The 15,670-nt window shown below is 42.3% G+C and overlaps 1 protein-coding gene across 7 annotated transcripts in view; it reads left to right on the top strand.

Annotated features, from left to right (window-relative positions):
• The window catches only part of CACNB2 (calcium voltage-gated channel auxiliary subunit beta 2), a 378,781-nt gene that overhangs the window by 258,395 nt on the left and 104,716 nt on the right, over positions 1–15,670 (top strand). For all 7 annotated transcript variants that reach the window (XM_059404225.1, XM_059404229.1, XM_059404224.1 and 4 more), the window contains one exon: positions 735–854. In XM_059404225.1, the coding sequence (XP_059260208.1) occupies positions 735–854 (120 nt within the window). The remainder of the gene's footprint in view (positions 1–734; positions 855–15,670) is intronic.

Below are 15,670 nucleotides of genomic sequence, written 5' to 3'. Positions count from 1 at the left end.
CCGTGATTTAGTAATCTGAGCCTGATCGCAGGAGAGGGAGCAGGGAGAGTCCTGTAATTGTCTGAGCTCCTTTTCCTATGTTGTTATTTGTTGCCAGAGAAGCTATCCCGGGCAGGTGTTTTCTTTAGGCGGCGTTTATTAAATGTCTGTTTAAAGCTATGGAAAAAAAAAAAATGTGTTGCTTGAGAATGGAGTGAAGCCGGCTGCTGTTGTCTTACAGTTTTGTCAGTGAAGGTATCAGGTGAATGGAAAGGTACCGAAGGATGCTTAATGTTAAAAGGGGAGTCGCGGCAGAGAATTGAAGTTTATAACTCGTCAGGCTTTCTTTTATGATTTTAGTTAGTCGTTATCTTCTTCCCCGATGTAAATCCTTGATTTAGCCTGTCGTCTCTTCTTGAAGCCACCCTTGAAACCCCTCTATGCCCTTCAGCTGGGCACTGCACCACGGAGCCGGTTTAATTCTAAAGGAACTTGTTCAGGCTTCCAGAAAGCATAGTCCTTGGAACCCTCAGCCTGGGGAAGGAATGGTAACTTGGTAGGCGCAACTATCCCAGGGAATGGTCTGCAAAGGAGAGCATGATGTTTCTAGATGGCTCGCCACAAAATGGATTATTTTCTCCTCTTTTCAGGAATTTATAGCAGAGTCGAGGAAGCTAACTGCTGTGTCAATGAGACTTTTCCAATGCAAACATCATAGATGGGATCTGTTTTAAAATGCAAATTTTTCTCTCAAGGGTTCGGCAGACTCCTACACCAGCCGTCCATCCGATTCAGATGTTTCTTTGGAGGAAGATCGGGAGGCAGTGCGCAGAGAAGCAGAGCGACAGGCCCAGGCCCAGCTGGAAAAAGCAAAGGTAAAACCATTTCTCTCCTGCCAAGGTCTTTCTTTGCCAGTCGTGCCGGGTCTGAGATGGGCCACCTGTGGAAGTTTCCTTTAAAGCATATGTTTGGACTCTTACAGTGTGTCATTGTCTGATTTTAAACAAGTGCAAGAAAGGGAGTGTGTTTGATTTCCTTGATAGAAAAAGGCAGGGTGATAGATAAGAGTGGTCCTGGCTTTTATCTCGTTTTATAATCCAACCAACTCGTTTCTGTAGGTGGATATTTTATTTAGACACACAGAAAAGGATGCCCAGATAAACAAAGGGGAAAAATCTGCTTCTGGTAACAGAACGATTTCACTTCATTTTTCCAGTAAACCATTCCTCTGCCCAGAAAAACAACTTTCTTCAAGACGATGTGTATTTTCATAGGCTTGAACAGTCTCTCCCCCAAATTTTACTCCATAGATGTTCTATAGTAGTATTTTCTTATACTGAAAAAATAGGTTGCGTAATGCTTTTCAAAAATAAGCCATAAAAGATTTTATCAGTTAAAAGTGTTCCTTCCCTTGGAACCTGTTCTTAAAATGAAGTGTGTATCTATGGAAGAGGGACTGGAAATCAGAGATAAGATCTGTAAGTACAGTATTAACCAAGACAGTGGGTTCGTTTCACTAATTATAACGATGTGAATTCTTTTTCCCATGCAGTCATTCGAATGGCAGCTTTTTCTAAAAGCATAGATTGTCGTTCAAGTTTACGGAGTCTTGGGGATACCCTTGGGATCTGGGTAGCTTGGAAATGAACCCATTTCGCATGGTGGTTGGTTTTCTTTTGGGAAAAAAAAATTATATATATATATATATATATATATATATATATATATATTGCTTTGGAAAAAGAAGAAGTACTGTGTTGATCTTGCTTAAAAAAAAATCAGGGGTGGCATTAGACACTCTTGCTGGTTGCTTCTTCCGAGATGAGTAAAATCTCTGTGTGTTGCTATGGGAATTGTGACTTGGAGATTCTGGCTGGAATGCATGGAGGGCCCTTATGTAATATTCATGGCCTCTAGCACAGCTGCCAAAGTAGTTTGCGGAGGAACAGCCAGGAGGCCTTGACTTTTAAAAAAGCAGTCTTTCCATACATCAAAACAGTGTTCTCACCTCATGCGGGCAGGGCAGTCATTTCCAGATCTGACACCATCTTGACTGCAAGACAAGTCATAAACAGCAGGAGCGGGGAGCTGATAAAGCTAGGTGTGGCCCGGTTGCCATCAACTAATCTCTCCCAGGTGTCCCCCATTTAAAACGTTTTGGGGAGACACTGAGGATGTAGCTGGAGGACATAATGCTCCATGAAATAAGCCAATCACAGAGGGATGAACCCCGTGTGATTCCACTTAGAGGAGGCATCTAAAGCAGTCACACTCCTAGAAGCAGAGTGGCACGGTGGTTGCCAGGGGCTGGGAAGAGGAGGAAGAGGAGGAGGAGGAGGAAGTGGCGAGTTGCTAATCAACAGAAAGTTGCAGTTATGCAAGATGAATAAATTCGAGAGATCTGTTGTACAACGTGGTGCCTAGACTTAGCACAACTGTATGTAGCACTTCATATGTTAAAAGGATAGATCGCTTGTGAAACGTTTTTACACAATTAAAAAAATATAAAATTAATGGAGAAAAACAACAGAGGTGTGCCTAGTGAAGTTCATTGCCACATGTTTGCAGTGTAGCTAATATATGTCGAGATTGAGAATCTGAATCCTTGTATTTTGTATCGGGGTGCAAAGAAGAGTCTGGGAAAAAAAATAACAGTCTGTGTTCCAGAAATAAGTGTTTTATTTGCACTAATTTATTCATGTGATTTTCATATACCAAAATTAACCAGTTTCTCAGATTCGTATCACATGATCGTACAACCCACTGTCTTATAGGTTTGGTTTTCAAAGTTTTTAGTTATCTGGTTGGGGAGTTTTTGTCCATAACCGTGTGTTGTAAGTCCTCAGTTAAAATGACCCAACTGTGTAGAAATTTTAAATATCTTTTAACCAGCATGGACCAAAATCCTGTTTCCCAAATCAAACCAGGTTCATGTTACTTGTCATACAAACTAAAAAGTTTATCATTACAAATAACTTAGAAGATGAAAGAAAAACGAAGATAATTTAAAAACCAAGGCAAAACAATCAAAACGTTTTCTGTTTAATGAAAATGGTTTATTGACATCCATTTTTCTTCCTTAAAATTAGGGTTTTGGGGTTTTGGGGTTTTTGTTTTTAAAGATTTATCTATTTTAGAGAGAGCAGGAGCAGGGGGTACGGAGGGGAAGGCAGAAAGAGTCTTAAGCAGACTCAGGGCTTAAGGAGGAGCTGGACACAGGGCTCGATCTCATGACCCAGAGATCCTGACCTAGGTTGAAACCAAGAGTGGGACACTTAAACAACTGCCCCACCCAGGTGCCCCATTAGGTCCCTGTCTTAAACCTTTGATGTATTCAAATGAGTTACACTTCGATAGGTGACAATTTGAATATATTCTGAAAGACCCTGGAAGGACTAGGATTTAAGTGTGCTTTATGTGAAACTCCTGGCTTGGTAGGACTGGTTTATTAATTCCAGGACCTCTGAAGAAGAAATGCAAAAAAGGGGTTGGAGATGGCTTTTTCATTAGCTTATTTTTATTTTTATTTTTATTTTTAAAGATTTTATTCTTGGAGTGCCTGGGTGGCTCAGTTGTTAAACCTCTGCTTCGGCTCAGGTCATGATCCCAGGGCCCGGGGATAGGAGAGCCTCGGGCTCCCTGTTCTTCGGGGATCCTGCTTCTCACTCTCCCTCTGCCTGCTGCTCTGCCTACTTGTGCTCTCTCTCTCTCTCTCTCTCTCTCTGTCAAATGAATAAGTATAATCTTTAAATTAAAAAAAAAAAAAATTATTCTTAAGTAATCTCCGCATGCAGCGTGAGGCTTGAACTCACGACCCTGAGATCAAGAGTCGCGGGCCCTTCTGACGGAATCCGCCACCAGGTGCCCCTCATTAGCTTATTTTCTCCCTTCCCCTCCCACCAGGCCTTTCTGTCAGTACGACTTTGTGGGCCCTATTTTGAAAGGAAGCTTTTAAAGTTTAAAAATACATGAATTCATCGTTTAATTTTAGAGCGTCGAAAACACTTCGCACGACCATCTTGGAAGAATCGAAAGTTTCCCACACTTCTGTTGTAATCCTTATGGATAGCATTCCCCCCCCCCCCCCCCGGCAGGCAGACTCGCTCAGTGGGCGCTGCATCTCCCTGCCCCCGCCCATCACGTGCGGTGAGATCCCTGGGAAAGAGCCTGGAATAAACCGCAGCAGCCTTTTCAGATCCTGGCCCTCTTTAAGTGAGAACAACCTGACCCGTTCATTGCCCTCAAGAACGGGTCTGTGACAGAAGGCGATGGGGCGAGGAGTACAGCTAGAGATGTTGCCTTTGGAAATTCAGTGACCTGCAAAAGGTTCTCTAACCAGGCGCTCCGTGATTCCAGTAAAAGCCAGTACTTTTCATGATGGTTTCCCTTCAACTGGGAAACTCTACGGTGAACAAATTATGTATTAATTTTCAGACAAAGAAAAATCAGCTGACTTGATTTTGCCGTTCTCTGCAAATCTTGCCTTATTTAAGCTGGTGCTCTTTGATTTTTTTTTTTTTTTTTGCCTTCCAGACAAGTAATACATGGACTTAATTTACTCCCACAGTGATCTTTTTTGAAAGGCCTCTTTAGTGGGGTGTAATTCATTCACGCGTTTGAAATATACAATTTGGTGGCTTGGGGAATATTCACAGAGGTGTGCAACCATCATTACGATCAACTTTGGAACATTTTCATTGCCCCTTAAAGAAATCCCGTGTTCTGAGCTAGCACCTGAGCGCCTTTTTCCCAAGCCCCCTAGTCCTAGCCACTCTCCAACTTTCTGTCTCTGTAGATCTCACATATAAATGGAATCGTGCAGTAGGTGGTCTGTTGCGACTGGCTACCTTCATTTAGGGATGTTTTCCGAGTTCACCCTGCTACAGTATATGTCAGTACCTCAGTCCTGTTTTTTGCCCAGTAATATTCCATTGTATGTATATATTTATCCGTTATCATTCTGTGGACATCTGGTTTGTTTCCACTTTGAGCTATTGTGAATAATGCTGTGATGAACATTCGCGTACAAGTTTTTGCATGAACATATGTTTCCATTTCTCATTCGTATATATCTAGGAGTGAAATTGCTGGGTCATCGGACCATCTTTTTCTTTTTTTTTTTTTTTTGGTTAATTGAAAGAGGAACTTTTTTCTTTTCACTCTTACTCCCCAGAACTGATGGCCTTCTGCTCGAGGTGCAGAGACTCTGAGTTAGGAAGTCCGAATGTGGAAGGGATTGGCACAGACTTGAAGTAGGCTCAGTGCAGTCTTCTTAGTAGAATGGATTAACGTGAAATTTTAAATTGACTGTTCTCTCATTGGTGCATAGCACCTTGGTGGGGAAATTGTATTAGGCACCGTTGGTGAGTACACAGGCTACAAGGCAGGAGCCACAGAAAAGAAATAAGCAGACTGCAGAAAGCTTCTCCTGTTTGTTTGGGGAGAAAAGTCTTGGCCTTAGATCTTGCTTGTAGAGTAGAAATACTGTAGGGGAGTCAGGAGCGTCAGGGTGGGAAGACTGCCCCCTACTGGCGGGAACAGAAAGCCGTTGCAGAATGGACACAAGAGTTCGGTTGAAAAATAGAAAAGTGGCCAGTGGCCTAATAAGTAATGTAAGCGAATGCCAACATAGGAAATGGCTGGCAGCAAGAAAACATGGAAACTTCTAGAGAAAGTTGTTTGTTTTTTTTGTTTTGTTTTTTTGTTTTTGTTTTTGTTTTTGCTTTTGTTTTTTTGGAGATCATGCCAACTTGCAAATATCTTAATTCTAGCCTCACATTTAATTCCTAGTTTGGCTAGTAACAATATTCAGGTATGATGGCGATTCTTCTTTGGAACTTAAAAAAATGTGATTTTGGTGTTTCTGCCTTCCAGCATTGTTGATATGCTGACCAACGTCATTGGGGTTTTGAGGGTTTTGTTTTTTAATTTTCTGCAGTATGTCAAGGACTGCTCTGCTTTTGGTATTTTAAAATTTTGCCTTGGTGCATCTCTCGTTTATCGTGCCCGGCTTTTCATATGAACATTCATTATAAAGGGCCAGTCACTTCACTTCTGGAAAGGGACCGATTTTTATTTTGATCATTTTCCCCAGTGTATATTCTTCTTTTCTGGATTTTCTAGTTTGATGAGAGCTTTCTTTGGATTCTTTTCTGTCTCTCTGTTTTACTGTCTAGTCTCTCTCCATTTTACCTTCAAACCCACCCATTGAAATGTTTAGATTTGACAATTTCTGATTCCCAAGAGCTTTCTTCTCTCCTCTTTTGTAGCTTCACTGTTCTTATTCCATTGCTGTACTATTTTCTCTTACATCCCATGAGCTATTCATTTTAATTTTTCTGTACTTCTTCAAACTTTTAAAATTTGGTCTTATGTTTACATACTGGAGACTGTCTTCAGAGATGTGCTTTTTGGCAGTCTACAGGGTCTTGCTCTTAAATACGTATAAAGCCCACTGGAAGTTCTAAGTGCAATAGCAAAGCTTCTTGGCTGCTCATCTTTTATAGGTGGACTGGAGGGGGACGTCTTTCCTTTTGTCTGGTTCATGTTCTCAGACTCGAGTCTCCAGCCTCTCGGTACTTGGTGTTCTCACGCTTTCTACTTTGTTAACTGCCACTGTCACTTTCTATAGTCTACATTTTTGTCGACTCTCCTCTCATTTCCTGTTCTTTTTGTCTGTGGGTTTATACTTTCTCAAAAAAAAAAATATTTTTAGGAAGAAGCATATGTTCATTTGACCATGTTTTATTCCCCCATAGTCATCAGTAAACATATTGTATATAAAAGAGAAAATGTGTTTCTCCTATTGTCTTCATCCATAAAAGCCTTAGACAGTGGGAGAATCTGACCCAATTAGAAATCCTCCCTGAACCAGTCTTTTCAGAAGAAAGAAAAAAAAAAAAAAACATGAATATGTGTATTCACCTTCAGCCTGAAGATGACCTTTTAATTCCCAAAATGTTAAACATGTTTTTAGAAACGTGTCTGAGTGGGTAACTTCTCTGGGAGGTAAGGACAAAGCGTATGTATATGCCTGTATTACATACTTTCTCAAACCTATCAGAGAGACTATTCGAATCCAGAAAACATATGGCAGGTATTAAATGAGAAAGCTGCTTATAGGAAAACACCATGTTTCATGGGTAAAAACCTAGCAGAAAGTGCTCATCATAGAAGACACATGGTAGACCTTCTTAGGACGATATTTTAGGCTAAACTCCTTTTCCCATCATTGATCTCAATGCTGCCTTTCAGTTTTTGCATGGAAAAATGGTCAGCTCTCCTTGGCTCCTAGCAATTACCTTCCAAATAGAAGTAGGAGACTGGCTAAAAGGTCAGATCTCCAGTAGCTTGGGTTAATTTAAATACACATTAGCTTAGATTGCCTTTTTTTCCTACCTGTAAGAAAACAAAAACTCATGCATGTGACTGGGGAGGTATAACCCTGAACACTGGTGCTTTTAATCCTGCTCATCATACTTGGTAGGTGACAGTTAACAGTAACAACAGTAACGACAACATCTGTTGCAGGATCTCTGTTCAACAGACACTTGGAAAGTAGAAATGCAAAGCTCTGTATCTTCAGAGCATTTTGAAATACTTTTGAGCGGTTATGACCATGAAGTACATACAGCATTGGATGGGGGCCTGGACTGTCTTTGATATCCGAAAAAGTCCTTCTTTGTTCTCTCCACTAGCTTTAGCCACAGAGCAAATCTTGTCACCTTAAAGCCCCCACCATTTTTCCTCTGGTCCCCGTTCTCTTCTGTGCATTGCTGGCCTGTTGGCAGGTTGCCTGGTGACCAGGTGTTCTGGGATGGCCTCCTGCAGGTGTGGAGGTTGGCATCTCTGAGCTTGCGGGGTTCCTTTTCCTCCTCTAGTGTGGGTTTCTCAGGCCTCCGCAGGCCGGTTGGCTCCTTCTCCTGCTGGTTTAAGGGCTACAAGCACACCGAGTGAGTGAGCGCAAGCCCCACTGGGAAATACTCGCATCCTTTCTGTGTCCTGTTTGCTGAGGCCTCGTTGGTGACAGCACACCACATGGCTAAGGCCGGAGACTCTGTGCAAGGGGATGACCCCAGGACCTGGATTCGGCTGGTGACTGGTTGCAGCCTTTTTCTGCAGAGTCTCCCATCTTTTTCTCCCTTCCCCTTCTGGAAAAAGAGCTACCTCCTTACCTTCTAACAGAAGCACCTGTCTTCCTTCCCGTCTTGCCCTTCCTGTTAGTGCCAACCTTCCGCAGAGCAGGTTTCGTCCCCATTTCCAGTTTCTCGTTTCTTCCCCAGCTCTCTGAAACTCCTTTCGGTCTCTACTGATAGTGACTAACCTCTCCCATGACCTCATGAAGCCAACCGACGTTTCATCCAGTGTTCCCTTGACTTCTCTGTAAGCCTCCCCTCGTTCTTCTTCCCTACCAAGTCCCCTTTCTGCCTACAACACAAGCCTGTTGCTGCTTCTCCTCTGGCTCCTTTTCCGTCTCTTTCGCTGCTGCATTCATGGAAGTCCATCCAGCCATGTGCTCCGTGCTCGGACCTCGACCCTGTGGCTTTCATGGCGTTAGGCATGCCATTGGCTTTCAAACCGTTGGGTTCCTCAGGAGCTGCTGCAGAGGCAGAGGGGGGCCCCGGCAGGTTGTGTTCTGTGCATTCCTTCTAGAATCAGTCAAGGCGGCTCCCTCCATTCATCTGACACACTGGGACTCCCGTGTATGTTTCACTTGAGCCCCCCAGGTGCCGCTCCACAAGGACTTTTAAACCACTGCTGTCTTTCCCCTTCCTATCTTGCACTTCCTACAGCTCCTGCTTTCCATCTGCAGCTCTGCCCCAACCTCTCTCCCTGGTGTTAATGATGTCACGTCCTCTTCTCTCTGGCCTCCTGATCCGTTCTGCGCCCTCCCCCTCCACCACACCATTTAAAATTGAGCTCTCCACTTTTTCTTTGAAACCCTTTCTTCTCTGCGTGTTCCGACCTCTGTCAAGGTTAACTTCATCCTCCTAAGTTAGACGGAGGGTTGGCAATTTTCTTCTGTAAGGGGTCAGATAGGGAGTATTTCTGGAGCCTCCAGTCTTGCGGTCTGTGTCACGGCCTCCCAGCTCGGGGCTGCCCGGACTCCGATTCCGTCTCTGCCATGGACGGGTTGCCTGACCTTTCGGCGAGCTGCCTGTGAGGTTGTGGTTGCAGTAGTGATTGTTGTGTGAGCTGATACATGGTATGTGTCAAACGCAGGGTTCCCGTCTGGAACCACTGGTACCCATAGCTCCCGCCCTCCAGTTCAGCGTCCGCTGGGGAGTCTGTATGAAAAGTTAAGAAACCACTCTTTCCATTTCTCTTTAGTGAACACTGTATACTATTTGGCGGCTGTCGTATTCAAATGACTCCTTTCTAACTTAGTGGTGAGTGCTGTGTGGCCAATCTGTAGGTCCAGTGGCTTCAGCAGCCCTGCATGGGGAGTCACGGGCATGTCCTCGATCACGGGACCTTTACAGCAGCTCGCCGCATCAGGTCAGGTGGCATCCCCTCCAGCCCGTGACCGGGGCCCACGTCCTGTCTCCCGAACTGGACTTTGAGCCCCTTCAGAGTAAAGGTGTTCTCTGTGCTTCATCTCACTGGACGGATTCCTACCTTCATCAAGAGCGAGCTAACCTGCCCCTGTGCTCTGCTCACATCTTCTAACACCTGAGTATTTTAGGAATAAAATTACATATTGCCTTCTATATCATTATGGTTATATTTATCTTGACAGTGTACCTAGGAGTATGGCTAAGGGTTATAGGTTTTAAAGAGCGCCTGATTATCTAATTCAGCACTCTTTGAGTGGTTTATGGTTTTCTTCACAGGTTCTAGAGGGCTGAAATTTGCCCACATTTAAAACTACCCTCTTGTGCAAGAACCCTTATAAGGACTGTTAACATAATACAGACTTCTGGCTATTTCAGAGCCATAAATGGATTGGGAAGGATTATTATAAACTTTGCAGCTCAAGCTTTTTTTTTTTTTCTTTTTCCTTTGAGAGCTGTAACTGAACATCTTTGTTGTATCATTATAAACACAGCTATAAATACATGATTTTTCTCCTTTTTCTTTGCCCGATTTGAATGGGGGAACACAGAAAGACCTTTCCAGGCTGCTTAAAGTTGTCATCCTCCTGCTCCACTCTTGAGTTGGGCCCCCAACAGCTAAATGAAAGATGACAGAAACTGGGAAACAGTAGAATTTATTCCATTAGTGAACATTTGATGGGTGATTATGCTGTTGAGCTGGGAGCTAGAAGAAAGGAAATCAAAGATGTGTTAGATGTGGTTTCTCCCTCAAGAAACCCAGGGTCTAGTGATGATGCCCGATGTGTGTGTCACTGGCTGAGCACCCTCATGTGGTAAGTGTTAAAGGAGCAGCAGCATGGCCAGGTGGTGCTTCGAGGGTCCTGACCAGGTGACCCTCAGTTCTGGTTGGGGGGAGGGGAAGGGCTGGAAGACACAGGGGGGCTGGTGGGATTACTGATGCCCCCATTGTTATGTGAATGTCTCCTTGGAGCACAACCTTGGCTAACCTGCCGCATGCATTCTAAGGTTGGCAGGATTGATTGCTAACCCAGGGCTCCCACAAAGGCTGTCCTTTCGGTTTAATTTTGTTTAAATCCTACTTAGTTCCAATTTCTGTGAACTAACCACATGAAAGGTTTTTTTCTTTTGTTTTTACCTTCTTCACCGTTTTGATGAGTACAGTGCAGTAGTGTTAACTGTGTTCCCATCGTTGCGTAACAGATCTCTAGAACTTTTTCATCTTGCAAAAATGAGATTTCTATACTTATTGGACAACAGACAGCAGCTCCTTATCCTCTCTCCCCCAGCCCTTGACAACCACCATTTTACTTTTCATGATTTTGGCTACTCTAGGTACCTCAGATGAATGGAATCATACAGTATTTGTCCTTTGCTGACTGGCTTACTTTACTCAGCATGATATCCTCAAAGTTCATGTCTAAGCAGGTGCCAGAATTTGCTTTTTTTTTTTTTTTTAAGACTGAATAAGATTCAGTTCTATAAATATACTGTATTTTCTATTAACATATAATGTATTATTAGCCCCAGGGGAACAGGTCTGTGAATTGCCAAGTTTACACACTTCATAGCACATACCTTCCCCAATGTCCATAACCCCACCACCCTCTCCCTACCCTCCCCGCAACCCTCAGTTTGTTTTGTGAGATTGAGTCTCTTATGGTTTGTCTCCTTCCCGATCCCATCTTGTTTCATTGATTCTTCTCCTAACCCCCAAGCTCCCCATGTTGCCTCTCAACTTCCTCCTACCAGGGAGATCATATGAAAATTGTCTTTCTCTGACTTATTTCACTAAGCATAATACCCTCTAGTTCCATCCACAAATATGCTGTATTTTCTTTATCCATTCATCGGTCAATAGCCCTTTGGGTTGCTTCTGATCTCTTGGCTATTGTGAATAATGCTGTGTTGTTGTTTCTATCTTGGATTTTTTTTAGTGGTCTTGTTAAGCTATTCTATCAACAATGAGTAATTAAAGGTGATGTCATACAGTGTCTCCGTCCTGAGCTTTCCAGTGGGTTTTGCTTTGCTGGATCCTTTGCCACTACTGAGTGAAGAAGGGAGGGCAGATATAGTTACCCCACTTTATGAATGAGGAAATTGATGTGGATATAGAAAGCTCTTGGCCAAGGTCGTTGAACTCTCCAGTGGCAGAATGAGGACAAGGACCTAGGTTTTTTGGTAGGATTCTCTTACATTCTTTCACCTAATCAGTGAGCACCTCTTAGAAAGATGGAAACCAAGAACACACTAAGGTTGCCTCTTTGTTTAATGTTCTGCAGGGATTAAAGGATGAACACAATTTTTTTTCTTTAATGACGGAAGCAAAAAAAAAAAAAAAAAAAAACCATTTTAAAAAAAGATAAAAAAAAAAAAAAAAAAAAAAAAGACAACCATTACAACAATTTTAAAAATAAAAATGCCACCTCTGCTTTTTTTTTTTTTTTTTTTTTTTGGCTGTTGAGTTAGATAGCACAATTGGAGTTTCACAAACAAAATATTCATCTTTATTCCCACATTTTAAGTTTTGCTTATGGTCCTTATGCCACTGATTTGGAAAGAATACAGTTTTAAGAGAGGAATTTTCAGGATGTGTATGTGTACTCTATTCTTGGTTCAATGGAATGTGCTTGAAAATATTTAAGTAGGATCTTCCTAAAGAGAAATGGGAAAATAACCAAATATCTAGGAAATATGTTGTAAGAAGGATGTTGAAGAAACAGTTTAAGTAGGCCAAGGGAGAAAAGATCAAACTTAACAATGAAACTATTTGAGAAGAGGTTTCCCAAGTTTCCCAAGTTTCATCCTAGTCCTACCAAAAAACAAAACAAAAAACCCAAAAAACAAAAACAGGAAGGGTCTAAAAATCATAGCAAAAAATATAAATAAAATTGGCTAGAGAAGGTTGAGAATATGTTGTCAAGAAAGACTAGGAAACTGCCTCAGTGATGGTTTAAAAGAAATTTTTGTGTCTTAAACAAGTGTTGCTGTTGTCTTTGTAGAAACTAAACCCTGGGGGCACCTGGCTGGCCCTGTGGGTCAAGCATCCAGCTCTTGATCTCAGGGTCCTGAATCTGAGCCCCATGGTGGATGTAAGGATTACTTAAAAAAAATAAATAAATAAAAAAGATACAAGATTTGAAAAAAACAACTAAACCCTCTCTTTAGGCAAGGAGATGATGGGCTTAATTAACTGTCAATTATTTATGTTCTAGTGACTCTCTGCTAATAGTTCTCTCTACTGACACTTGCAGGAATAGCCCATTGCTTTAAAACAAACCAAAAAACAAAAACAAATTTAAAAAAGTGTCCGTTCTTGAAGACTGGAGGCTGACACTGTGCTTCCCTACTCCCTCCAAACCAGGCCAGGAGGAATATTTGGCAGGAGCTGGGCAAAATGTAGGCAGTCAACTCTTCCCAGTCTTTTATGCTTTCTGGTTCCATTCCCTGGACCTTAAACAGTTGAACTCTCCCTTTTGTCTTCTTAAAGGAACGGTAGTCATCCTTGAATAAATTCGTAACTGGACCAATTTTAATCTTACATTGGAGTCAGCCTACATTCCTTACGGATGAAAGTCATGATACAAGTTTGTTTACAAGGCAACGCAGCATCACACATTCGCCCAGAATTAAAGCCAGTCTTTGGCATATGCCACTTGCTGAATTGTGCGAGTCGAGGGAGTCTGGATCATGTCACAGGTCCCCCCATGGATGCACACAATGAGTATAGAAATCATTTGAACAGGTGATGATGTTCACATGCTAAATCACTGCATTATTCATAGAACATGCATACATTTTTGGTCACCTCCCTTGTGGTGAGCGTGATGCTAGAAGATAGGAAATGAGTAAGTCTTGTTCCCTGATCTCTAGGAGCTCCATCAAAGAGGACCTATAAATGTACCAAATCACCTTACTCATCTCCTACCTTCAAAATGAGAGAGGGAAACTGAGCAGACTGGGGGGCAGGTTTCACAGCTCCCACGTGCACTAAGGTTTATGAACTGCCATATATTTCATGCCCGTTTGACCACATGCCTCAGAAATGGCATTTCAGACATACCAGGGGTATCAGCATCCTCTCATCCAGGGGCTCAAAAGTCCACTAAAGGGAGGTAGCCCAACCTTAAATATTTCATTTAAGCTTAACACATTAATAAATGTATACCCTGGCACTCATCTTTTGCTACAAAACCAGTTCATGTTCTTTGAGTAGAAGTTTAATGGCTTTCTCATTGGTACCCGTAGAACCATGTCCAGTACAGTGTACCAGGGCATTTGAGTTTGACTCTGTCCAAAGGGCCTGGGGTTCCAGAAAATACGAGAAGAAACGAAAAGGATTAATTTAAAAACCTAGTCCTTACTTAGACCTTAAAATGGTACTCAAAATTTCTCCTAACTACCTTAGTTTTATAAAACATGAACCATTTGTTTCTAGTCTCATACTTTTTGCCAAATGTCTTAATAAAATAAAAGGGCAAGATCTGGCATAAAATGCAGCATCTTTAGAATGAAAGAGAGGACTTTGAATGATGTTTCTTTTTTCTTAAAAGAGCATATGTCTATAAAATGTTTTGATCTTCATAAAGGTCAGTCAACTCCTAATAAACTCGAGCCCAAGAAAAACTATGAGTTCAAGTTAAAAACAAAAACAAAAACAGGGCACCTTAACATTTTGACCCTTGAAATAACTTTTTGTACTTCCCTGAAATATGTATGCTGTTTCCTTGGCTGAAAAATGTTCCTTGTAACATCACCAGTAGGGGACTCTTTTTTTTATAAGATTGTTTATTTTTTTCTTAACAGTGTTTCTTCACCTTTTCTGGATTACAAATGTCTTTGAATATATGATAAAATCGGTGAGCCTTCTCCAGAGAAGGAGTCAGTTTCCATGCCTTCTAGCTGGGCTGATATTTCCAAGTCTTTGCAGACCTCTGAAATCAATGCATGTTTCCTAAAGGTTTACCAAGTACAAGAACCTTTGTTGAAAACCCCAGCGGTCCTCCATGTACAATGGCAGATGCCGCCCGAACTACGGGACATTACCCTCAGGAAGAGGCATGCTTTGCCTTGCTCTAGATACTTGAGATGATCACATACATTTGTCTTGGAGTTTTCCTTTGAGCCATAGTGTTTAGTCTAGTGTGGAACCAGAGGTTAGGCAAATATACAATATTCCAAATACTTTCACGTGCTGTCTAGCTGTGAAGGGTGTCCTAGTTTAAACAGTTGTCAGTGGCTCGCCATGTCCAGGTTTTGTTTTGCTTTCAGCGTTTTCAATGACCTGTATGAAAAGGAACAAAACGGAAAGATGCTTTCAAGTTCAGCAAATCGTGAGAGCTTATTTTTCTGTGGCCGGTTCTGGCTACCTGCCTCTGTTGGCTTCCTGGTCTGTGAGCTTCTGAGCTGCTTTATCCTGTGTTAACGCCCATAAAATATAATCTGCATATTTACGCTGTTTATTCTTGCCTGGAATATCTGTTTGATTTGGACACTGACGAGCTGTTTGGAGGGGAGCCTGCCTGCAGGTTACAGAACATTAAGGCTGTCTGTTGCCTAATTGTCTTTCTCCCTCCCCCAGAGAGACTGAAACCTCCTGTCATTTTTCTGGCCATCTTGGAGAAATAATTGAAATATTACACGTTTGCAGCAGCAGGGCTTTCCCCTGCCCAGAGCTCTAGGAATCCATTGAGAGTTTCACTGTATTCAGCAACCGTGGGCTCTGGTCTGATGTGGCTCAGTCTCTGTCCCAGCAACCCTCCCTCTCTCTACCTCACCTCTGCCCCAAATGACTCGGTGTGTTCCTGCTTCTTACAGCCTTTCATGCCCCTTTGGGTTTTGTTTTTCTCCCCAAACATGGAAACTGGGAGAAATTTGAACTAAGATTGTCCTGTTGACATTTACAATTTACCTCCTTTGTGGAAGCTTAGAGTCAATGAACCACGTGACAGTCAATGTGGAGTCAATGGATCACGTGATAGTCAATGTGGCGTCAATGGATCACGTGATAGTCAATGTGGCGTCAATGGATCACGTGATAGTCAATGTGGAGTCAATGGATCACGTGATAGTCAATGTGGAGTCAATGGATCACGTGATAGTCAATGTGGAGTCAATGGATCACGTGATAGTCAATG

The sequence above is a fragment of the Mustela nigripes genome, chromosome 6 (genome assembly GCF_022355385.1).
Source record: "Mustela nigripes isolate SB6536 chromosome 6, MUSNIG.SB6536, whole genome shotgun sequence".
In the NCBI taxonomy this organism is placed as follows: Eukaryota; Metazoa; Chordata; class Mammalia; order Carnivora; family Mustelidae; genus Mustela; species Mustela nigripes.
The sequence above is the reverse complement of the archived record's forward strand: the minus strand, read 5'-3'. Positions and strand labels throughout refer to the sequence as shown.